Consider the following 24,897-nt stretch of genomic DNA (forward strand, 5'->3'; position numbering starts at 1 on the left):
CCTCAAGGCCTCGGCAAGCTCAATCTCTGACAAAGGCGCACCTAGAACTGAACGCATATGGTCTGTGACCCTCCTCTGCACATGGGCCCACACAGTCTGTCTGCAAACATCTCGATCCTCAGTGGCTGGCTCCGCTGAAAGCAGGTCTCTATATAATGCAGTGGCAATGGCTCTGATCTCCCCGGGCTCACTAGCTACCGGTCCATCCAGTCTACCAAGCTGACGGACTCCTGCCCGAGCATGGCGGGGTCCAGTGATCTCAAAAAACTCCCCAGTCACTCTATCACCAAGCTGTGTCCACTGAGAGGCCTGACGACGATAGTAAAACCCATGTCTCTGCTCCTCTGCCTCTCTAACCTCCTGGCGTGCCTAGCTCAGCTGTGACGCCAACCACTCACATGCAGGCTGCTGCTCCTGAAGACGCTGTAGCGAAGCAAGGCTGCGTCTCAGCCGATGCTCCCGCTCGCGAATCTCTCCCAGCCGTGTCAAAGTTGCAGCGTGCAGAAAAGAGCTAAGCTCGATGAGTCCCTGGGCACACTGGCCTGCTGCATCCTGGTCAGAGCACTGACTATCATGCCAGATCCTCTCAATGTCCTCAGCGAGACTGGGATCTGTAAGTATCCTCTCTAGGATCCTCAACTGCAAGCTGGGCTCCCGTGTCCTCTCCTCCAATGTCAGGATAACTGGCGCATGATCTGAAAATGAGGTGCCAGCGAGAATGCTGACGGAGCCCCCTCGCTCCCCTAACCAGTCGCCCACATAAAAGCGATCAATCCGTGATAGATTAGTCCCTCCCTGTCGGCGATCCGACCGAGAGAAACTAAGACTGTCCTGAGAGCGGAAGAAGGCCCCATGCTGCCATGCATCAGTGATCCTCAGTGACATGCAAAACCGGTCCCAAGCTGGAAGCTCCATGCCGTGCACTGTAACATGACTGCCTCCCACCCTATCAGCCGCGTCTTCAAGCATGTTGAAGTCTCCCCTGACACACCAATGTGCGGCCTCTGGCAATGCATCCATAACCTGGGTCCAGAACTCTACTCTGGCACTAGCATGATTAGGCGCATAGACGTTGAGCACGCCCAATAGCTCATCATGCATCCTCAGAATGACATATTGTGCTCTACCAGGCACAATGATCCCTCGATCCACAATGGCCTGCCACCATACATCTGCAATGACCATGCATACTCCTCCCTGTCCACCCAAAGGACCAAACCCTGCAGACCAAAAGGTATCCCATCTACCAGGCATCACCGAACCATATCTCCGGATCTTGCTCTCACCCAAGTGGTGCTCCTGCATCATCAAAATATCAATGCTGCCACCAACCAGGCATCTCTGAAGCTCTTGCCTCAAGCAACCACGATAGCGTATAAAATGTGCTCCGCCCAAGCCCTGTACATTCCATGAGATGATCCTCATGGATGACCTGCTGAGGTGGATGCTGTCTCAGCCGTACGCCGGGCCTTCGCAAGCGGCTTGGATGGAGAGTAGTCCCCATCCGAGCGGCTGCGAGTCTGCCCACCCGGTGTACTGCAAGAATCACGGATCAGGCGCCAGTGGCTGTGGCCCATGGCGACTGCCTCCCGCTCTGACAGAGCAACCTCGTGTATACATACATATTCAGGGTCGCGTGCTAAGTCTGCCACTATACGCACGACCAAATGACGAATCCCTGAGGCATCCACACTCCCAGGATCCAAGAAAAAGTGAGCCAACTCCCATAGTCGGCCTATCACATCTGTCACCTCCAGATCGCTCACATGATGAGAAAACTCAACTGCCTGAGTCTTCAAAGTGCTAAGAGCGAGCTCTAGAGTCCACTCCCGGTCGCAAGGGCCACATAGAGGGAACGAGAAGGCCACCGCTGAATCAAGTGCCTCCTCCCCGTGGGCCGGAGGTATCACTACATGAACTCGGATGGGTGCTGGCTCATGGGGGCCGTCTGCTCCAAAAAGCCGAGTGAAGGCGTAATCAAAAGCCTCCGATCGCTGTCTAACACCGAGGCGACTCAGCCGACTGCGGATAGATGATATCCGTGAAGCCCGAATCGGCATGGTAGGTCTCCTCTGTGGTGCTCGAGCGAGGTCGGTGCTCAGCGCCCTCCGGACTACGGGCGAACGCCAGGGGACTGCCACGGCCTCCCGGGAAGGTGAGGCGGGTGGGGGGGGAGGAGGGGGGGCGAGGGGGGTGGAGAGGGAGCCGCTGCCGAAACCGGAGCGGGGACGGGAGGAGGCGAAGGTGGAAGCGAGGCGGTGGGAGGGGACGGCGGTGGGGGGGGTGAAGGAGGGGGTGCTGGCATCTCCTCGCACATCAGCAGGGTCGGGGTCAATATGCCACTTCCGAGAAGCGGCAGCCACTACCCGAATCCTCTGGAAGGTGCACTCTGCAACCAAAGGCGACTCCACCTCCACTCTCTGGAGTCTGCCCTCATCCTGAATCTCATAGTAGAGGCATCTGCCATCCTCCGTGCTAGCTCTGACAGCAATCAGGATCTCCAACTGCGTAAAGGCTCCCATCCACCGTGGGGCCACTGGCTCGAGAGGTGTGAACCACTCCTCTGTAAGTGCCTCCTGAATATCATCCCTCATAATCAACCCCCCTCTGAAGTGACTCAGCCTCTCCACCTGGATCTCCTCTGGTAGACTGCAGAAAGCCTGCCAGTCTCCAAAACTACGAGCAGGGCCTGCCGCTAAAGGTCCCCAGGCTAGACGAGGCCGAGAACCCAGCATATGACCCTGCTCCGTACGAACCGCTGGGCTCCAGATGAGCAGCTGCCTGGCCCGCTCCTCAACACAAGAAGGAGGCCGCTGAGAGAGCCCCGGTCTCAGCAGCTCCCAAGCTCTCAGGATACTCAAAGCAAATCTGTCCTCCCATCCTCTACTGAGGCCTGTCCTCCTCATCTCTATGAAGATCCAGCGAATCTCTGGTGCCCAAGTACCCCCTGCAGGGGGCGCCCGACCTTGCAGTCGCTGCAAGAGGAGCTCTTTCCAAGGCTCAGCGCCTGGAAGCAACCCCCGAACAATAAGCTTCCCCAATAAGGCTCTACTCTGATCGACTGGATCTATAATGCCCAAACCGCCCTGAGCCAGCGGAAGTAAAATAACTGCCCATGCAACCTTTGCCCGAGCTGGCTGACCGTCCCGCCCACACCACAGAAAGTTCCTGATCAGCCTCTATACCTGGCTGATGCAAGAGCTCGAGAATATCCAGCAAGACGTAATGTACCACATGGTCGCTAACAGCACCTGATTTGCCGCCACCACCCTCCCAGCCAAGGATAGTCGAGCTGTACTCCAATACAATAGCTTCTTCCGAATGCTCAGAAGAAGCGAGGCAATCTGCTGCTCAGGTGACAAATCAAGGCCAATCTGGCATCCCAAATACCGCACTGCTGTGCGTGGAGGAATCCATCTGAAACCGGGGTCCGGGCTCCATGCCGGAGTGGGAGCACTACTGATCCAAAAGGCCACTGTCTTGCGCCAATTGATCAATGCTCCCGAGGCTGCACTAAAAACCTGGAGCGACTGCTCAGCTCGAATAAGATTGGCCTCTTGGCCATGCAAAAATAAGCCCGTGTCGTCTGCAAACTCAGCATCAAGCAAATCCTCCCCCCGGACTAGGAGCTGAAGTCCTCTCAAACCAACCTCCTCTGCCGTCAAATACATACTCATAGCCTCCGCAAAGAAGAAAAATAGGAAAGGGGCGAGAGGACACCCCTGACGGACTGATCTGGTCAGCTCAAAACTCGGCCCCCGTCCTCCTGCAATCAGCACCTGGCTGCGAGCTGTGGAATACAAAGCTGCCACCCCTCTGATCCATCCTGGCTCAAAGCCCAGGCGAAGCATAGTGCCCTCTAAGAATCCCCAATCAACTCTATCGTATGCCTTCTCAAAATCGAGAAGCATCACGACCAAGTCCTCGCCAAGAAATCTAGCTCGGGCCGTCGCCTCCCAGAAAGTAAAGATGTTGTCAAGGATACTGCGCTCCTTGACAAATCCTGTCTGAGTAGCATGAATCAACTCCCCCAGGAAGGGCTGGATCCTCAAACTCAAGGCCTTTGCTAAGACCTTGTAGACAGTATTGAGGATCGTAATAGGCCTCCAATGCCGAATGTCATCTGATACTCCCTCCCCCTTGGGGATAAGATAGATCAAGCCCTCTGAAAAGCTCTGCGGCATCACCCCAGTGTCCAAAACATGCTGAAAGCCCCTGCGAGGGCCTGGCCCCAAAAGGTCCCAATAGCGCATAAAAAAGGCCGGCGTCAGTCCGTCCTCCCCTGGGCAACTATGTCGCGGCAGGACCCTCAAGGCCTCGGCAAGCTCAATCTCTGACAAAGGCGCACCTAGAACTGAACGCATATGGTATGTGACCCTCCTCTGCACATGGGCCCACACAGTCTGTCTGCAAACATCTCGATCCTCAGTGGCTGGCTCCGCTGAAAGCAGGTCACTATAAAAAGCAGTGGCAATGGCTCTGATCTCCCCGAGCTCAGTAGCTACCGATCCATCCGGTCTACCAAGCTAGCGGACTCCTGCTCGCGCATGACGGGGTCCAGTGATCTCAAAAAACTCCCCAGTCACTCTATCACCAAGCTGCGTCCACTGAGAGGCCTGACGACGATAGTAAAACTCATGTCTCTGCTCCTCTACCTCTCTAACCTCCTGGCGTGCCTGGCTCAACTGGGACGCCACCCACTCACATGCAGGCTGCTGCTCCTGAAGGCGCTGTAGCGAAGCAAGGCTGCGTCTCAGCCGTTGCTCCCGCTCGCGAATCTCTCCCAGTCGTGTCAAAGCTGCAGCGTGCAGAAAAGAGCTAAGATCAATGAGTCCCTGGGCACACTCGCCCGCTGCATCCTGGTCAGAGCACTGACTATCATGCCAGATCCTCTCAATATCCTCAGCGAGACTGGGATCTGCAAGTACCCTCTCTGGGATCCTCAACTGCAAGCTGGGCTCCCGTGTCCCCTCCTCCAATGTCAATATAACAGGCGCATGATCTGAAAATGAGGTGCCAGCGAGAATGCCGACGGAGCCCCCTCGCTCCCCTAACCAATCGCCCACATAAAAGCGATCAATCCGTGATAGATTAGTCCCTCCCTGTCGGCGATCCGACCGAGAGAAACTAAGACTGTCCTGAGACCGGGAGAAAGCCCCGTGCTGCCATGCATCAGTGATTCTCAGTGACATGCAAAACCGGTCCCAAGCTGCAAGCTCCGTGCCGTGCACTGTAACATGACTGCCTCCCACCCTATCTGCCGGGTCCTCAAGCATGTTGAAGTCTCCCCCAACACACCAATGTGCGGCCTCTGGCAATGCATCTGTAACCTGAGTCCAGAACTCTGCTCTGGCACTAGCATGATTGGGCGCATAGATGTTGAGCACACCCAATAGCTCATCATGCATCCTCAGAATGACATACTGTGCTCTACCAGGCACAATGATCCCTCGATCCACAATGGCCTGCCGCCATACATCTGCAATAACCATGCATACTCCTCCCTGTCCACGCAAAGGACCAAACCCTGCAGACCAAAAAGTGTCCCATCTACCAGGCATCACCGAACCATATCTCCGGATCCTGCTCTCACCCAAGTGGTGCTCCTGCATCATCAAAATGTCAATGCTGCCACCAACCAGGCATCTCTGAAGCTCCTGCCTCAAGCAACCTCGATAGCGTATAAAGTGTGCTCCGCCAAGGCCCTGTACATTCCATGAGATGATCCTCATGGATGCCCTGCTGAGGTGGATGCGGTCTCAGCCGTGCGGCGGGCCTTCGCAAGCGGCTTGGATGGAGAGTAGTCCCCATCCGAACGGCTGCGAATCTGCCCACCCGGTGTAATGCAAGAATCCCGGATCATGCGCCAGTGGGCTGTGGCCCATGGCGACTGCCTCCTGCTCTGACAGAGAAACCTCGTGTATACTCACATATCCAGGGTCGCGTGCCAAGTCTGCCACTATGCGCACAACCAAATGCCGAATCCCTGAGGTATCCACACTCCCGGGATCCAAGAAAAAATGAGCCAACTCCCAAAGTCGGCCTATCACATCTGTCACCTCCAGATCGCTCATGTGGTGAGAAAACTCAACTGCCTGAGTCTTCAAAGTGCTGAGAGCGAGCTCTAGAGTCCACTCCCGATCACAAGGTCCACATAGAGGGAACGAGAAGGCCACCGCTGAGTCTAGTGCCTCCTCCCCGCGGGCCGGAGGTATCACTACATGGACTCGAATGGGTGCTGGCTCATGGGGGCCCTCTGCTCCAAAAAGCCGTGTAAAGGTATAATCAAAGGCCTCCGAGCGCTGTCTAATGCCAAGGCGACTCAGCCGACTGCGGATAGATGAAATCCGTGAGGCCCTAATCGGCATAGGTCTCCTCTGTGATGCTCGAGCGAGGTCAGAGCTCAGCGCTCTCCGGACTGCAGGTGAGCGGCAGGGAACTGCCAGGGTCTCCCGGGAAGGTGAGGCGGGCGGAGGGGGAGGAGGGGGAGGCGAAGGAGGTGGAGAGGGAGCCGCTGCCGAAACTGGAGCGGAGGCGGGAGGAGGCGAAGGTGGAAGCGAGGCGGTGGGAGGGGACGGGGGTGCGGGGGGTGAAGGAGGGGGAGCTGGCATCTCCTGGTCCTCGGTCGCTGCAGGGGTCTCCTCCTGAAGGGGAGCAAAGCTGTTCCTCACGGGAACCCAGTGAGGTTGAGACTGTGGCTGCTGCTGCAGCGGTCTCTGGGCGTGCTGCTGTGGCTGTCTCCCTCGGCGGCGCCCCTGTCCAGGCTGCCACTCCGAGGTCTCTGTGGCCTGAGCAGGCGTCCCTGAGGCAGCCTGCCGAGCCGAATCTGTGGGCGGGCCATCAGTAGCCTGCTGCTGTGGAGAGGGTCGAGGTCTCCTGCGAGGGCAGGCCTTGGCCAGATGACCGACCTGCCTGCAAATGAAGCACTGGTTCGGGAGCCCCGAGAACTCCACTCTCTGATCTATCCACCCCCCCCCTATCCTAGGTAGCTGAATGACCTTAGGAAGGGAGGAGATGTCAGACACCAACACTCTGACCGAAGGTAGCCCAGCTGCTCTGGCCACCACTGAAGCTGCTGAGGGGCCCGTCTCTAGTACCGAGCCCACCAATGCTCCGAGCCTGGAGAGGAGCGGAAGATACTCCCGGCGGAGACCAGGGAAACAAACTGTAATATGGAAGAGGCGCTCTCCCTGCTCCGCCGCTGCTGGGTCAAATCCATGCTGCCAAGGTCTGAAGAAAGCCCGAGCACCCCTGATGTCCAGAGGACTCATGGCAAGGACCTTGGCAACGCTCTGGGCGGCCTCGAACTCGATCTGATAATGGCCCCGGCCCAGGAGCTGTACATCCAGGATCTTGCCCACATCTGCAAGAAGGCGAGCCTGAAGAAGATCCCTGATCTCCCCTCTGCTGGGGCGAGTGCCGACTATACGGCAGATGGTGGAATGAGGCTTGAGGCGTTCCACCTCTGCGGTGAGGGTCGCTTCCTCTTCCGGCGAAAGAGAAAGCCTGATGGGGATGTCCTCGGGGGCGGGCGAGGGGGCTGCGGATGAGTCCCTCTGAGGCGAGGCGGGAGGAGTCTCCATCAGAGTCTGAAGCTCAGGCGAAGGCGAGGCGAAAGCGGAAAACCTGCAAGAAGCGGGCTGCACACAAAGAGGCGGAAGACCGGATGAAAATGAAGAAAAACAAAACCCCCTGGGGGTAAAAAGAGCACGAAAGAGGAGGGAGGGGGCGAAAACGAAGGAGAAACCCTAAGGGGGGGCGGCAAAAAAAAAAAAAAAACGTGAAAGGGAGGGGAGGCGGGGCGCTGCTGAAGGGAGGCGGGTGCGAACAGGTGGAGAGGTGGGGGGCGAACAGGCGACAAAGGGGAGGGGGGGCGAACAGGCGAAGGGGGGGGGGGGGGGGGGGCGAATTGACGAAGAGGCGGCTAGGGGGGGGGGACGAAATGGCGAGGAGGGGGGAGGCGCAGCAGCTAGGCAAGAGGGGGCGCAACGGGGAGAAGAAGGGGGCGAAGGCAGGCGGGGGGTGGAGGGGCGAACAGGCGGAGAGGTGGGGGGCGAACAGGCGACAGAGGGAGGGCGGGTGCGCAGAGCAGGGTGGAGGCGGGAGCTTCAGCGAGCTACGAATAATCAAACCATAAGAGGATCTGAGTGAAGAGTGCCATGTGAATCTTGCAACTGCCTGACACTATCTGTGGCATGAGATGTGCCGTGAGAAGCAAAGAAATGTTTGTTACATCAGCCACCCAACTGTGTGTCCAAGGATTCCTGGGCATGGAAATGGTACTCCGCGCGCTGCTCAAGAGAGTGATGAAGTTCTGCTGTAACAATACATAAAGAATCTGCAACCCATTGAGCATGAGGATGTTTTTCTGCAAGGCAGCCAATCTACGTCTAATAGCCCTTTCTAAGTCCAAGGCCTCTTGCCTCTTAGACAGGGCACATGTGTGATAAAAGTCACTAATATGACAGAGAGCAGATGCCAAGCTTTGAGAGGCCTGTAAGAAGTCATGAGATCTCCAAATATCAAGCATACGACGCGATAGTTTTGCATCTGAAAACAAATGATCAGGGATGCGTACATGGGGTGCTGATCCATGGCAGTTCGGATCTCTAATACATAAAACCACTAGGCAATGATCCGATTTGGAGGTGCCTGTAGCAATCAAAGTATGTCCACCTCTGTCAAGCACCCAATCATCCACATAAAATCTGTCTAACCGTGCATAGATACATCCTATATCTCTTCTCCTGTTACACCATGAATAAAGAAGAGTGGATGGACTCCTCAAAATGTCATCCTCATGCCAACAATCTCTACCATGAATGGAGAGTATAAACCTCTCCCAAGACGCTCTTTCAACTTTCAAGAGGATGCACCAAGCCCTCATGTCCACCTCTTTTATCCGTTGGCATCTCAACCATGTTAAAATCCCCACCAATAATCCAATGGTCGGCAAGAGGCATCAATGTAGTGAGAGATTTCCAAGAGGCAATCCTCTCACCTCTATGGTTAGGAGCATAGAGGTTGAGAATACCAATGCGTGTAGTACCCTGCATAAGAAGGATCCACTGCGCTCTCGCAAGCAAAATGACACCATGTCCAATGATGCAAGGCAAGATCAAAGCTGAAACAGAGATACAAACACCACCCTTGGTACCAACAGCCAGTGACCAAAAGGTGTGTCCCGAGAGAAGCTTGCCTGATCTCCCACACTGACTAGCATCCAGTTTATGCTCTTGCAAGAGCAATATATCCACAGGTCCACCTGCGACTGCACAATGAAGCTAGGTTTTTACAATATGTTTCCGTCGACGAGGAAAAAAACCACCAAGACCCTGTATGTTCCAAGAGACAATCCTCATCAAGACTCAGAGTAGGAACGACCAGATCTCGTGGTCGACGAAGGACCCCCTTTAGAGGCGGAAGTACGTCTCGCATAGGTAAGGGAGGGAAAATCTGATGATGTAAACCTTACCTCTCTCTCCCACTCCGGGGAAAAGCCAGGGCTAGTCCTCAGAACTGGAGAGGTACCATGACAACGCGAATGTGCAACATCATCCTCAAGGGTGCAATCATCCTGAAACTGTAATGCAGCATCCTCTTGTGAGAGATCCAGATCATGTGCCTGCAAGGCCTCATCCTCCAAAAAAGGATCAACATCCTGTGAGGCAAGAGCTGCATAGGGGTTAGGGTGCTCCACAGGGGGGTGTGGGTGAAGGGGCAGGTACGGGGGTCCGAGGGTGCCTTCCATCCCTTACCACAACCCAACGCTGTGTGGTCTAATGTGGCAAAGGAGCAGTTGGAGTCTCGGCATCCGCAGACGGCCTCTGATGGGCAGGACCACGCCGCCTCCTAGCATGGCCCCTCGATTTGGGACAATCTCTAACAATGTGACCCTGTCGACCAGAAATCCGACACTGGTCAGGTCTGCCTGCAATCTCCATCCTCTGGCGGAAATGAGATCCGTCGGGTCTCTAAAGCATAACATGATCATCAGTAATCGATGGATCAGGAACAAGCACAAGGACCCGGGGTACACCATCAAGAGTGGCGGTAACGGCCGCGGAAGCTGAGGCGGGAGAGCTCGGGAGGATTGGTGCCTCTAGAACCTAGCCAAAGGATGCCCCTATCGAAGCTAAAAGCTTCCAATAGGACCGAGTAGGAGCAGGGAACCGTCGTGAGACCAAGGTAAGGCATTGATCCTCCACCACTGGATCAAAGCACTGTAAGAAGAAAATCTTCCTAGGACCAAGAGGAAAGGGGCTGCTAGCCAAAGCCTGAGACGTAGCTTCTGAAGAATGAAAGTCCACCTGGAAGAAGCCTCGACCAAGTAAACGACTATCCTGAAAGTGCACAATCAGCTCCGAAGGGAGAGCTGCTAGAAGCCATTCACGGGCCTGTGAACGAGAGGGGTGGGAACCATAAACTCTTGCAACAAGGGTAGTCTGGACCTCAAGGTCAATGTCGTGCTGAAGAGAGGTGAGCTCGTCTTGTGAAAAATTGATGATTCTCCCGGCCATTGGGGGTGATGAGAGATTGGCTGCGGTAGAAAAAGCCATAAGACCAATCAAGAAAAGTGGGCAGCCGACTTGAATCCAGATAAAATAGCTGCTGGGAAAACGGGAGCAGAGGAAGGGGGGCAAAGGCGGGGAGCAGTTGGGGAAGCAAGGGCAAAGGGGCAGGCGGGGGCAGCAGAGGGGCAGGCGGGGACTGAAGAAGGCAGCGGGCGGGCAGCAAAGGGGGAGGCGGGGCAGCAAAAGGGGGGCTGGCAGGGGCCGCAAAAGGGGGCGGGTGAAGGCAGGCGGGGGGGCAGCAGAGGGGCTGACGGGGGCAGCTGAAGGGCAGGCGGGGCAGCAAAAGGGGGGCTGGCGGGGGCAGCAAAAGGGGCAGGTGAAGGCAAGCGGGGGGCAAGTGGGGACTGAAAGGCTAGCGAAGGGCAGAGGTTGGGTAGGCAAAGGGGGGTTGCGAGTGCAGCAATTGGGCAGGCGAAGGCAGCGGAGGCAGGCAGGAGCAGCAAAGAAGCATGCGGAGGCAACAGAGGGCAGGCGGGGGCAGCAGCGTAGGTTCACGTCACTTCAGCACGTCGCCCGCCTCTCCTATCTTGATTCCTCGGGTGTCCAGATTTTTGGGTCTCAGTGCATTAGTACTATATGGGGTGATATCATCCATCCTCTTATGGCTACTTGGGCTCGTATTCAGGGGTCCTCTCGTTCTACGCAAGCAAAGCGCGTTATATTTATGCGCGGGAGTGGAACCATGGCATTTTCTTTTCCTCTAGTCCCACAAGTCTTTCATGGCATCATGTTGCTCCTAAGCGGTTGAAATCACCTTACATATTGGGGTGATTCTATTCTTTTCCAGCTTATAGCTGTGATTGTTGTATGTCTTTTTCATACTTAACAGAAGTCTCTTTCTGAAAAAAAAAAAAATCTCTGTGTTGAGCTTCTTAGCTGGTCAAGGTATTACAAGGCTACCTGTACGTCTCTAAGCGTGAAGACAGTTGTACCTGCTTTATAGAAATTTGGGGCTGTTCTATTCCCCCTTTCCAGCTTGGTGCTTAAAGGTTTTTTTTTTTAATCTGAAAGGAGACTTCTATAAAGTATGAAAAAATTTTACAAAATGGAGATTTCACACCAAGTAAGGTGGAGATCTCAACCAATCAGGAGCCCTGTGCTGCCAATAGGGTCCCGAATGAGAGGACGTGAAAAAGTCCCACCCTCTCATAAACTGGCCGCGCTTCCTCTCCGCAGCCCTCGAAGATCCCTAGATTCTCGCCCAGGTAGCCATGATGGTGTGAATAATATCACTCCAAATCCTGCAAAGACACTGAGAAACAAGAACGGGAGTACCCTAAATGGCCTCTTGGCTGGTCAAGGTGTTACTTCTTCACCACAGATTTTCTACATTCAGGCAGTTTCCATTTCAGCAAGTTTCGGCAACTTATGCTCTTTGCACCCCCATGAGGACTCCATGGCAGATGCTCCTTCATCCTCCCCAACCCAAGCCGTCGTCTGTTGCTTTTCTTTCTCAGAACTGGACCTCCAGCTCCTTGCTTCGACAGTCGCATCTTTGGAGGCCTCCACCTTGGTATACAAGATTATGGGTGTCTGCCCGGCACACGGACAGGTCAAGGATCTCCTACAGGCAAGCCTTCTTGGCGTGCCTAGAAAGATCACTAATATTCATCCCTTGGGACGTGGCTACAATCAAATTGAGTTCAATTTGCCTACAGCTTTGTACAAAACATGCAGTTGAGCCCCACTGCGTATGGCCCAAGCCTTCTTTACGAGGTGGTAGCACGGCTTCGACCAAGCGTCTCAACCTTTGGTTGCTGTCTCAAGCTTTCCCGTCACAGTCTGCTTTCCTGGTCTCACGTAGGAATACCTTCCTCTCCTTCCGGTGATTGGTGGTGCTATCGGGAGGGTGATGGAATCTTCCGCCAACCGCTGCTTTGATTCTAGCTCGCACGGCCGGGATTCCATCCCTTCGTACCTGCATAGCCTCTCCAGAGTCAATGCCTCATGCCATATCGCTTCCTTGCCTCCAAGGGGACCCTATTTTTGAAGAGAGTTGAGTACTCTGGCCTCCCAAGCCAATGTTTCATCTACCAGTAGATGGGACACCTTGCCAGAGCTTCTCCTCACTGTCAGTCCAAAAGGGAACCTCTAGTCCCGCAGTCCCCACCCCTCCCCACCCCCCCCACGCGTCCGTTCCTAGTTCAAATCCTATGCAGGGTGGTGGGAGGAATTCCGGCGCCAAGGCACCAAGACCTGGCCTCAATCGATCCCAATGCAGGAGAGTGAAAGACAGCTGGCCCGAGGCAAAACTTCCAGAATAAAGCGGCGTAGCCAAGCAGGCAAGACACGGTTGCATCAGAGAACCGTTACGAGCATTCATCTCAACGGCCCCCCGACGGTGATGGAGGCCCCAATACCCTCGAGGAACCCACCTTTGGCCCCCCCTATCTCACGACCGTTGCCTTGTCAAGACCGCTCTCCAGGCATTCAAATTCCTGCGAGGCTCTATTACCCTTGCCTTCGTCAGGCCCAACCTCACAGCCCCTGCACCCCCCCCCACCACACGTGGACCCATCTCCCCCCTTCTCAGTTGTTGCCCATTCACCATCATCCCCCTCCCCCCCACGCCCACCTCTTGCTCTGCCTTTTCCCCCCTAAACTCCCTACACTCCAACTTCATCGAAACTCCATCGCACAACCCCCCTTCCGCCTCTCCGAATCATTCCCATCGCCCTCCGGCCGTCCAGGCAACCTACTAGTTCAATCTCTCATCGTTTGATCCATTGTTTCACAGACCGGTAGAGATGGCAATCGCTCCCTCTCCGGTGCGGGCTCTCCCTCCGGAGTCGCGAGGCAAACGCCCCCCACCCCCCCCCCCGCTAGGGTTCTAGGGCAACCAATTGACTACATCTTCGTCCAATGCCTTCCTGTCAAAGGAGCTGGTATGTTAGAGGAGACGGTGGCCCCCATCCGTATACGTGTGGCATGATGATCTTCTCCTTCCCCCTCAGTGCAGCACCGACGATAGATTGGAGCATGGAGTCGATGTCTGCCACTATTCACAAGTTGGCAATAGAGCTCTCACACCATCTGCATGATCTGTGTATCACTGATGTGCTTACCCACCTCTGGCCCTTTGCTCAGATGGAATTGGGTGGCTAGGGCCACAGAGATCAAGAAGGGGAGATGGTGTCCTCCAACCTGGAGGTGCGTCTTTTTGTGTTTCTTCATGTTTTAGCAGCAGTAGCCTCTTCCCCCTCCTACAGATACCTGCATTGTGACAAGTGGAGTCGAGAGTATGCATATTCCAAGGCTCAGAAAGAGTGGCTCCACATGGAGGGCAAGATTCGTGCCCATCTGCCGCGGCTTCGCCTCCAGGACCGACAGTCACTACTCTCCGTCGAAACCCACACCCAAGACTCTTCAAGTGGAGGGCAGTTCAGATAGTTTCACCTCCCACAAATCTGGAGCTTCACAGAGCAGCAGTTGGTGTACCCATAGATATTCTCTTCATTCAGGAGCACCATCTTTCAGAGGGGAGTACCCACCACTGCGGGAAGATACTACAAGGGCAGGAGTCACACCTTTTGGTCCCATTCTTTTGGCGCATTTCCACTATTGCCGGCAGTGGTTGACTCAGGCACCATTGCCACTAGAAAGCTCAGTGGGCAACCATCGGGATTGGAGAGGACTGTGTGGGCTTTCTGAACGTATATGCACCGAATGCCGTAGCAAGCAGAGCCACCTTCCGGAGTGCAGTTCATCAATCCCTTCCACAAGCAGATTCCTGGTGTATGGGTGGGGCAGATTTCTGAACATGCTAGAATCAGCAAAGGACAGACTCAGAGGTGGCATGGCTACAATTTCTAGTACAGAGTACCCTTCTTGGGAGGAGTTGATTTTAGCTCTTAGGGGGTAGAACCCTTGGCATTTACCAGAGCTTGGACATGGGAGTCTGTGTTTCTCAAGATCCGACAGGAGGAGTACCAGCCCTAACCTATCCAAATTAGATTGATTCTATGTAGATGAGGAGGCTTGCGGTCGTGGCAGTATGATTGCTATTTTGGCAAACACTACTTTTTCCGATCATGCACCGATTATTCTTTCCCTGGAGGACTCCTAGAGGCAGGACAGATATTTGAGCACCTCGATCCCTGATAGCCTCATCCATGGGATTTGAAAGAGGCTAGGTTTTCACTCGGGAAGAGCCATGCGCCTTGGATGCAGGCCTTGGAGAGATTAGCAGTTTATTACAGGAGGCAGCGCAGAGCAGATTGGCTAGCTTCTGAGAGCAGGACAAGAGCGTTCATCGTGGCCTAGCTTCCTTACAGCAGCTTCAAGAGTGTGCACCAGTAGCCCGTGGATTGAGGGTCAGTTGGTTGCTGCCCGTACAAAGCTCACACCCATAAAGGAGCGGAAGGTGGAGTACAGATACCATGCCAAAGCCTCCACGCAGGCGAGAGACAGGGTCACTGGGCCGGTTTTTCTACACACTTCTACAAGCTGATTTAGAACCAGCTTACTGTTCACACGTGTACAAGCTGTAAATTCAGATTTGGCACACCTGTCTACAAACTAAAATCTCTGATTTCAGGCTGCTCACACCTGTGTACAAACTGCAATCTCTGATTTGAGGCTGCCCACACCTGCATACAAGTTGAAATCTCTGATTATGAGCTTCTTAGCTGGTCAAAGTGTTACAAGGCTGCCTGGGACTCTCTAAGCGTGAAGACAGTTGTACTTGTTTTAAAGAAATTTGGGGCTGTTCCACTCCCTCTTGTTGGGGGTGTCTTCTCAGCTTGGTGCTTAAAAGGTTTTCTTGGTTGGTCAAGGTGTTATGAGGTTTCTGGGGACCTATCCAAGCATGAAGATAAGTTTTAAAGCTATTTGGGGCTGTTCTACTACCTCTTGAAACTGCTTTCTCAGCTTGGTGCTCATTTCAAGGGTGTCCGGATGTAGTCCGATGCTTGTGGCTTGAGAATATTTGGATTCTTCTGCAAACCCAGAGGAGGAAAGCTGCAAGCAATTTCTTGAAGCAAGATTTGGAAAATTCGTTGCGCAACCATTTCATGGTTTGGACACTTATCTTCAAATTGTTTCCATTTCATTCCACTGTATTCGGCCACTCAGTTAGTGGAACACCCATAAGCTTGTACTACAAGTTCTCCTTTGTAATGCAAAATTTTCAAAGGGAAAAGGGTTGTTGGGGGAGGGGGAAGTGGGAAGGGTTTTTTTTTTAATCCGTGCACGGGGAGGAGGGGGGGGGGGGGGGGGGGGGGGGGAAGGCTGTGGGTGGGGTTGGGTTTGGTGTTGTTCTTGTTGTTTAGCTCATCTTCGTCCTTCAATGTGGTATTCTTGGCACATTCTGGTGCCTTGTCGATGGTTTTGAATTATTTGAAGGTCATTTGAAGTGATGAGATCCGTGCTCTCGGTTACAAAAGAAAGCTTCAACCTTACTCTGGAAGCATCCACAATTTCTCTGTGGTTAAAACGAACAAAAATTACGGGGGATCTTGGGCCTAAGGCCAATCGAGAGAGGAAAAAAAAGTCTTTCATTAAAAAATAATACTAATAAATCATGAGATCACACATGGCTGAACTTGTCGGAGGGGAAGAGACAATGATACAAACTCATTGTATGCAATCTATACACATCATTTCAACCAAAACTGTGCATACCCTAAGAAGCATGACTTCAAGAAACCTTTCATAATGATAAATCTGCAGACGACTGAAACTGCAGCTACAGTCAAACGATGAGGATTCAATGAGCCTACCTTTCGACCTCCTGTGTAGAGGTAGTTGCCATCTTTAGAAAATTGCACCTACAATGAGGAATAATATAACAGTTACATATCAGTTGAAATCAGGGATTAATGAAGAGTAAAAGTTTCATCTTAACCTGCCCAGAAAATCATGATCATTATTAATAGACCTCTCCAGAAAAAAACTAGCTTTACAAAACAAACATGTACAACCTGCGTGACACCGCCTTCCTGGCCATGTAAGACAAGTAACAGTTCTGCATTGTCCTCAGCATACACTGCAGTCGTTCTATCATAGGAACCAGCTGCTAGAATCCCCATGTTGCAAGGATTGAAAGCAAGGCATGATATTATCCCTGCAAAATGATTTCTCCAAAAAAAATAAAAAACACAATGCAGAAAAAAGACAAATCAACTTAAAGCAGGGCAAAACTAATTTAGGCAAAGAGATGTAGTGTGCTAGGGTAGATATTTTAACATGACGCTCAATTTGCAGACCAGCCTTCTATGTTCATGCTCATGTTCTCTCGCATTCACATTGCGCTTGCAGCTCTCCAAGCATCTCCTAGATCTTCCAAAGTGCTTTCCTCTGAGATGGACCATGATTCCATATAAACCGAATCCACTTTCTGTACTCTCAGGTAAAAATGCTGAGCCAATGTGATAACTGGAATAGACTGCCTCTACGGGTCGAGCCAGAAATCTTTTTCCCAAGAAAGGTTACTTCTATTAGTAGACAAAAGGATGTCTGCTCAGGTCCACCGAGGCAAAAGGTAAATAGTACAAAGAGAGATTTAGCGTTTAGGGTTGGATGCTCTCAGAGGGAGGCTACATCCCCCCAGGCCGGGGCCTACAGTACCACATAACACCATTGTCCCCACATGTGACAAAGGAACCCGAGCTCCAAAGTGGAAAAAGGTTCCGTAGTGCTGCTACATTCTCTCTGAATCGCCAGTCAAGCACTCCAAAAAGCATCGTCCGCTCGTGGTCCGAGGAGGTAAAATGTAGAGAGTAAAGAGAGGGCCTCACTCCATGGCTGGCCGCTCTAAGAGGGACACTACAGTTTTTGATAGATTTTATGAGTGTGGACTGCTATCAGCAACTTGAAGTATTTTCTACATTTAGGTACCCGTATTGAAGGTATGGTACTGTATCAATCATTTGGATCCGTACGCAAAAAACTATGAGAAACATATACAATTGAATACAAATGAATCCATGATTGGATTCTCGTGTAAAAGGGCAACTAATTTCCATGTTAAGCAAGCTGTAAATTCAGTAAAATCAGTTGTGGACATGGCTGTAGCAAAACCTCGTATTCTTCCTTTTAAAGATTCTGAGGAACGAAGGGTTGTATGAGACTTTTGATTGAATTCCCACATGTGTTTCCTTTGGAGCTACTCTATGGATTGTCTCCTTTTGGAGGGAAGAAGTCGCCCAAATACAATCAGTTTGCAAGTAACTAGGCCAATCGAGTCTTATCAGAAGACGAAATTGCAAGGCAGATTTTTGGATATCTCCGGATGAAGCATATTCGACCAAACAAGTCCCTTCCAAATGTGCCAGAGATTTTGGAATTGGTTCACTGATGTGAACTACTTGGATATTCGTTCTATGAATTGAAGCAATATGTGACTAGAATTTATAGTGCATCTGGCTGACACTAGCAATTTTGCTATTGTTGGTACTATGCTCCTTGAGCAACGCCTTGCAGATTTTGTGGTACAAAGGCTAACTAATGCACGGGTTTGTTGAAGATGATGCCTTAATGGAGCAATTTTTGGTGCGTGTAGATGTAGATATTTCCTTTATATTCACTGCACAACGAGTGGATTGAAGATTTTGTGTGTCGCTTCCTTTTGGGAAATATATCCTTTCCAAGAATCTACAAACACGGTGGTGAATGCCATAAGTCAGTTGAGCTCAGGAGTTTCGAGAAAACTCAATTTGATCTTTATCTTTTTCCTCTATGACCTTTGTTATGGAAGTGGTAAAATTTGGCTTTGAGTCCTATAATAGTGGAAAACATTCAGCTAGTTTATTCATGATGATGTAATGGATTTCTGCCTAGAACTCATGAGTTTCGAGGAAACTCAATTTGGTCTTTATCTTCTTCCTCTATGACCTTTGTTATGGAAATGATAAAATTTGGCTTTGAGTCCTATAATAGTGGAAAACCTTCAGCTAGTCCGTTCATGATGATGTAAGGATTTCAGCCTAGAGCTCCACTACCAGTTGGAATAGAGAAGGAAAAAGTATACTCTGCCAAAGACTTTCTTGAAGATATGAACCAAATGGTTAAGGTAGCTCAAGATAGAGCAAAACGTAATGTGAACCTACACCAAAGAAGGGTAGAGATTAGTTAAGATGATAAAGTCTTTTTAAGAGTACTTGAAACTTCTAAAACCCTGAAGGCGGGCAAATGCCATGAGCTATCTCCTAGGTATTGTGGTCCTTTATCAGTACTTGGAAAGATTGGTGAGGTTGCTTACAAATTAAAGCTACCTCAAGGATGTAGAGTACGTCTTGTATTTCATGTTAGTTGCTTAGGAAAAGAACTTTCGTGGGGAAGGTTAATCTAGTAGATGATGAAGCCATTGTTGAGTTCACAGAACCACCTACTCTTCCACTTGAACAGGAAAAAATTCTTGATGTAAGAACCAGACTAGCATCCCATACCACCAGGATATACCCCATATAAAACTTCCTTTAGACTACAAGACTCAGTCAGGGTGATCAATCCTTTCCCAAACCTTGTCTTGATGTGACTATACCTCCCCTCATCTGACGGTCTCCCTACAAGTAAGTTGCGAAAGAAACAATCACGTCAAATTAATCCCTCACCCAATTGCTGGAAGAGAAGGTAAATCCCATAACCATGTGAAGGTCTCTGACCTAGTAAGAAAGTCCACCAGTCAATCTCCCTCTGGATCTACTCTAACTATGCTCTAAAGAAATCATCTCATATCTGCTAACCATAGCAAAAGCATCCAAGAGCCCAAAGGGTATTACAAAACTGGTACACTATTCCGCAAGTACCAAGGTCAACCTTCAAAATAGGCAGCACCGGAATCAAAAAATCCCTAGTTTGAGCGAGGACCGTGTAGCTCCCCGAACCCTGGCCTGCGCCCCTCCGCCTCTGTGCCTGTTTCACCCCCATCCTTCCTCCACCTCCCATCCCTCCTTCACCGTTGTTCGCCCCTGCCTCTGCCCGCTCTAATTCCTCCGCCTCATCCCTCTGCGCAGCGCATCCTTCCTCCACCGTTGTTCGCCCCTGCCTCTGCCTCCCCTCATTCCTCCGCCTCATCCCTCTGCGCAGCGCATCCCTTCGCCTATGTGTCTAGTTCCCCTCCCTTTGATTCCCGTTTTTTTTTGCATTTCCCTTTTCCACCCTCCCTTCCTTTCCTCCACCTCCTTGCTTGCCTCTTCCCCTTGGTTTGGATTGCTCCTTATCCGAGTTCAAGTCGGCCTTCTTCTTGGATTAGCATCATGGCTAATCATTCTCCCTCGGCCGGGCGAACCATTGTTTTTTTCCGAAGCCGAGCCCGCGGTCCTCTTCGCCGAAATCGTGAAAGACTCCAAAACGACTCTCATTGCCAAAATCTTTGGATCTCACCCTTCCTGTCTCCAGGCTTGGGATTGGGTCCTGGCAGCTCTGCCTTCCGACCTCGGTCCACACTTTCGAGATATCAGGTTGCTTGGAAGAGGTTTCTTCCAAGTGGATTTTGATTCTAAGTAGTAAGGATGCAGCCTCAGAGGTTTTGAAGGGCAGCCCTTTGCCATTGGGCCCAAGGAAGGTTTCTTTTCTTCCCTACTCCATCTATTTTGACCTTGTTGAGGAAGACCGGAACCGTTTCCCGATTACTCTCAAATTCCCAGGTCTTCCTCGCACATATTGGCCTATGCTAGAGGCCATCGGGCCCCCCTTTGGGCTGGTTCTTCAAGTGCCCCCCCTCCATGCTTTGCCGACATCTCCTGCCCAGGTGGTCACTACCTCGACGGATGCTATCCCCAGGCTCATAGTTCTTGCCCGTGACTGTGAGCTCTTTGAGGTCTATGTTTTGCTTCCGGGCCCTAGTGGTCCATTGAAGCAAGGTATGGAAATTGCAGGTAAACCCGATCAGTGCCGGGTTCGTCACCAACAGGGTTACTTTGCTCGAGATTTCCCTCGGGCTCTGGATCGCAGGAGGCCTCGCAAGCGTGCTTCTCAGGCGCCACCTCCCCTGGATCCTTCCCGTCCTACAGTCCGCCAGGTGTGGCGAGTTGTCTCTCACGCCCGCCCCCCTGGTGCAATTGATGGGAAGACCTCGGATCTTGTACCTCAAATAGGTGATGTTTCTGGGCAGAGGGATGTATCAACTCATGCATCTTTGCAGGGAGATGATATATCAGATAAGGATGATTTTGTTGAGTCCTCTCTACTTTGAGGGGGCGATATGCAAGATGTTCAACGCAGTGGGGATCATGTATTGCAGGATTTTCGGCATGATGCCATTGCCCTTGATGCCCCGCAGAGCGCACAAGTTTCTCATACATATGCAGGTACTGTGCAGGGCCTCGAACAAGGGCATGTCAGTGGACTTTGCCCCGTGGATTATCCCGTCCTCCAACTTTATGAGAGGCATCCTCAGGCTGCCCATCCTCTTCTTAGATTAGGGGTCAAACCCTCTTCTCTTCCATTAGAATCATCTCATGGAATGTTCAAGGCGTTGGAGGGCTTCCCACCCGTGGTAGGAAGCACCTTCTGAAGGACCAGCTTCACCCTGCTGTTACAGGAGGGTCTATGGATATACTTTTGTTGCAGGAACACAAATTGGATAGATCTCAGTGTGGCAAAACAGGTAAGATGCTTTCTGGCCACACCTTCTGGTCCTCGACTGTTGCGACTAGAGGGGGTGTTTGCATTTTAGTGGCAACATCTGTTATGCCTCATGTTATTGGGCACGGTGTTATCATCCCTGCTAGAGCACAGTGGATCTTGATCATACATGAGGGTCAGAAATTGGGAATCTTGAATATCTATGCAACTAACGTGAGGTGAAAGGGTGGCCTTTTAGGACACCATTACAAATGTCATTCCCCAGGTTGATCATTGGATAGTGGGAGGAGACTTCAATATGGTTGAGCAACCTTCTGACAAGAAGGAAGGACGCGAAGGGGGTTTACACCCTTTGGAGCGAACCTCATGGGAGAGGTTCACGCTCTCTTTTTTTTGGCAGGGATTGCTGGACTGAGGATGACTTCCAGAGAATGCCAAATTCCTTATCGTTCTCTTGGCATATCTGCACAAGCGGGGATGAGAGCATCTTTGCACGTTTGGACAGATTTTATGTGGCTCATTGGTCCCTGGACAGAGGAGGCACCTTTGCTATTATGCCTGGCACCACCAAATCCAATCATTGCCCCGTCGTTTTGTGTCTCAAGGAGCCTGGGGCTTGCTCGGCCTCTCCCCGTGTCCGTATCCCTGACTCTCTTTATCTAGATGCTGACATGTCCCTTGAGATCAGAGAGAGATGGAGATCTTGTGACGGTCCTGATCCTCATCATAATATTGCGCTGGCTCTTGAGAGGACCATCAATCATTATCATAGCGCTGCCTTGTCCCAGGAAATGTGGCTGTCGGGTATGATGCCACCATACCTCACGGAGGGGCTGATTCACCTTGTCCCCAAGAGTGGGGACAAGACTTACATCAAGCAATGGAGGCCCATCACTCTCCTTGTATCTGCATATAAGATCTTAGCTAAAGCCTTGAGTATAAGGTTGCAGCCGATTCTCCAAAGGACTATCCATGATACACAGAATGGGTTCCTCAAAGGAAGGAGTATATTTGATAACATATTTTCTTTCCAGGAAGCTGTCGAGTGGGCAAAGTCTAGTCAGTAGCCTCTTGCCATTCTTTTTCTTGATTTTGAAAAAGCTTAAGACAGAGTGGACTGAGATTTTTTGGAGGGCACTATGGCACATATGGGGTTTTCCCAAAACTGGATCAGAGGGGTGTCCTGCCTATACAAGGAGGCTCATAGCACTGTTTTAGCTTGTGGGGGGCGCGGCAAGCGTTTTCAGATTTCCCGTTCGGTGAGGCAAGGCTGTCCCCTCGCCCCTTTACTGTACCTCATTGTAGCTGAGGCTATGAGCAGGTTTCTTCGGGCTGCCCCTGGTGTTGTGGGTCTCAGGCTGCCTTTATGCACGGAGGAAGACTTTTTGGACTCTGAGTTAGCAGATGATACGGCATTGTTCCTTGAGGCTTCACATGCTTGTTTATGTGCTTTCCAGACAGCCTTGGAGGCCTTTTGTTTGGTAGCAGGAGCTACTATTAATTGGCATAAATCAGTTGGTTTCTGGATCAGTGATTCTCCTCTTGCAGATTGGGGTACAGATGTTGGTTTTACTTGGAGTGAGAGAGGATGCTCTGCCAGATACCTTGGTTGTCAGGTGGGCGTTGACATCTCCCCTGCACAACGGTTTGCTCCACTGCTCTTAAGCATTAAAAGCAAACTTCATCACTGGAGTAGGAGGAAGCTCAACTTGGCCTCGAGAGCTTTGGTGGTTAACCAAGTTTTGCTAGCCACGACTTGGTTTATTGCTTCGTGCTGGATTTTTCATAAGGGCTGCATTGGCCAGCTTTGTCGCCTTATTTGGAACTTTCTTTTGTCAGGGCTTGATGGAAATGCACACACCACGGCCAGAGTTGCTTGGGAAACCATTATCAGGCCTAAGCAAGAAGGGGGATTGAATATCATTGACCCTGAGGTGCAATGTAAGGATTTACACTGTAAGCTTGTTGTTAGGGACTTTCTTCCAGGCACTAAGCCGTGGAAAGACTTTCTAATGCAGCAGATCACGAAGTGTGTCCCTGTTCGCGGAGGTGACTGGACTCTCAACTCACGCTTTATTTTTTCGGACGCAATTCACCGCTCCCCTTCGTCCCCCTTGGTTAGGTCCCTCAAACGGGCCTCGGACTGCCCGAGGAGTTTTTTGGTACACATCCCCCCGCGTTCAGCGGAGGAAGCTAACTGGTAGCCCATTCTGTGGAATGATTTGATCTTAGATGTACACAGTAGGCCTCTTGGGGCAGCTATGCATATTCTTTGGGCTGGCTAGGAGACCCTATGCCCCACAGTGCTGGCTTGGGGGAGATTTCAGAGCCTTACCGAAGTGCAGAGATTGGATTTCACGCAGCATTTGAGAGGCTCTAGCCGGAGGATTGCACAGATTGATGCAGCCATTCCCAATCACTAGATTACTGGATCTTTTTTGGAAGGTCGTCATCATTCTTGGTTTGGGGTTTTCTCTGGGACAGGTGTTCCTCTTCAGGTTATGTGTATCTCCTTGCCTAGGAAGGATGATGTACCGGTTTTTTTTCTATACAGGATGGATGGCAGCTCGAGATGTGATGTGCAGGACCTTATTGAGGGCCCCCATATTCGTCCAGTCAGAGTTGTGTTAGAAATCTGACATGGTATCACACTAAACTAGAACATGGAGAGAAGTGCAAGAGGGATGAAGCAAACTGAGATTATCATTCATTGATGTGACCCCTAAATAAATAGGGCCAAGTACAAGGTACAGCATACTAGTCTATATGGGATAAATCTCTAGGTACCACATGGCGCACACACACAAAGCCTAAACTTATTCTACCATACTAGCCCGCTATAAGACTCCTAGTGGGACACTTATTTCCAACACCCTCCTTAAGTGGAACACTAGGAGGAAGACAAAAGACAAGACTGAAAGACAGACAAGACAAGACCAAGACTGAAAGACAAGATAGAAGACAAGATAGAAAAGATCCTGAGACACCCCTCCTCAAGTGATATCCTCATATGGGTCCACAAGGGTAGGGACAAGATGGATCTAAAACAAGACACAGTCAGATTGATAGACAAATAGACAGACAGACAATAGTAGATAGACAGAAGACTGACTGTAGACAAACAGATAGACCTTGACCCATAGACACACCCTCCTCAAGGGCTATCCCTCCTGTTGGTCAAGGATAAATCTGGTGCTCATGGCCCCGTTTTTCATGCCATGTCAGGGGTTGCCACAGGGTAGGTGTAAAATAAAAGAGAGGTCCAGACAGACAAAAGGATGTGACTTCTCCCCTCAGATTGAATTCTTCATAAGGACATCTCCCAGAACAGATGGAGAAGCCTATAAGATCAGACAGATGGGGAAGGTAAGTCCAGAACAGGGTCCTCTTTGGCCTACATCATGTGGTCACCAAAGTAGGAGAGATAAAAAAGGTCTTTTTATGCAGAGAGCAAGGGCAGAGTACCCAAGAAGAGATGCCAAAGATAAATAAATGAGAGACAGCATTAGAAATGAGAAGGTCTTACCCCTATTTTGATGGGCAGTGTCTGTTCTCAAAAATTCAGTTCTGAAAATTAATTTTTAAGAATAAAATAGAACTGAGAATACTGCAGCATACAAAGGATAATCCATTTTGGTTTTTACCTCAGGTCTTCCATCCTTTCAAGCCCATGTCACAGACACGCTATCCAGGGGGTAACCCGAGAGAAAGGCAGTTGCAAACAGAGATTTCTTAGCTAAGAGACCTTACTTCAGATGTGGAGAACTCCCAACCAAACCATTCCCTTTATACTAAA

At 51.2% G+C, this 24,897-nt stretch overlaps 1 protein-coding gene across 5 annotated transcripts in view; it reads right to left on the minus strand.

Annotated features, from left to right (window-relative positions):
* LOC147607764 (Transducin/WD40 repeat-like superfamily protein) overlaps positions 1-24,897 on the minus strand; it is a 143,008-nt gene that overhangs the window by 39,737 nt on the left and 78,374 nt on the right. For all 5 annotated transcript variants that reach the window (XR_015264549.1, XM_086789577.1, XM_086789576.1 and 2 more), the window contains 2 exons: positions 16,496-16,638; positions 16,295-16,342 (listed from right to left, as the gene is read on the minus strand). Coding sequence is in view for 4 of the 5 variants with exons in the window: in XM_086789577.1 (XP_086645703.1) it covers positions 16,295-16,342; positions 16,496-16,638 (191 nt within the window). In the remaining variant the exon portion in view is untranslated. The remainder of the gene's footprint in view (positions 1-16,294; positions 16,343-16,495; positions 16,639-24,897) is intronic.

The sequence above is a fragment of the Cibotium barometz genome, chromosome 54 (assembly GCF_041138505.1).
Source record: "Cibotium barometz isolate CiBa-2024 chromosome 54, ASM4113850v1, whole genome shotgun sequence".
Taxonomy (NCBI): domain Eukaryota; kingdom Viridiplantae; phylum Streptophyta; class Polypodiopsida; order Cyatheales; family Cibotiaceae; genus Cibotium; species Cibotium barometz.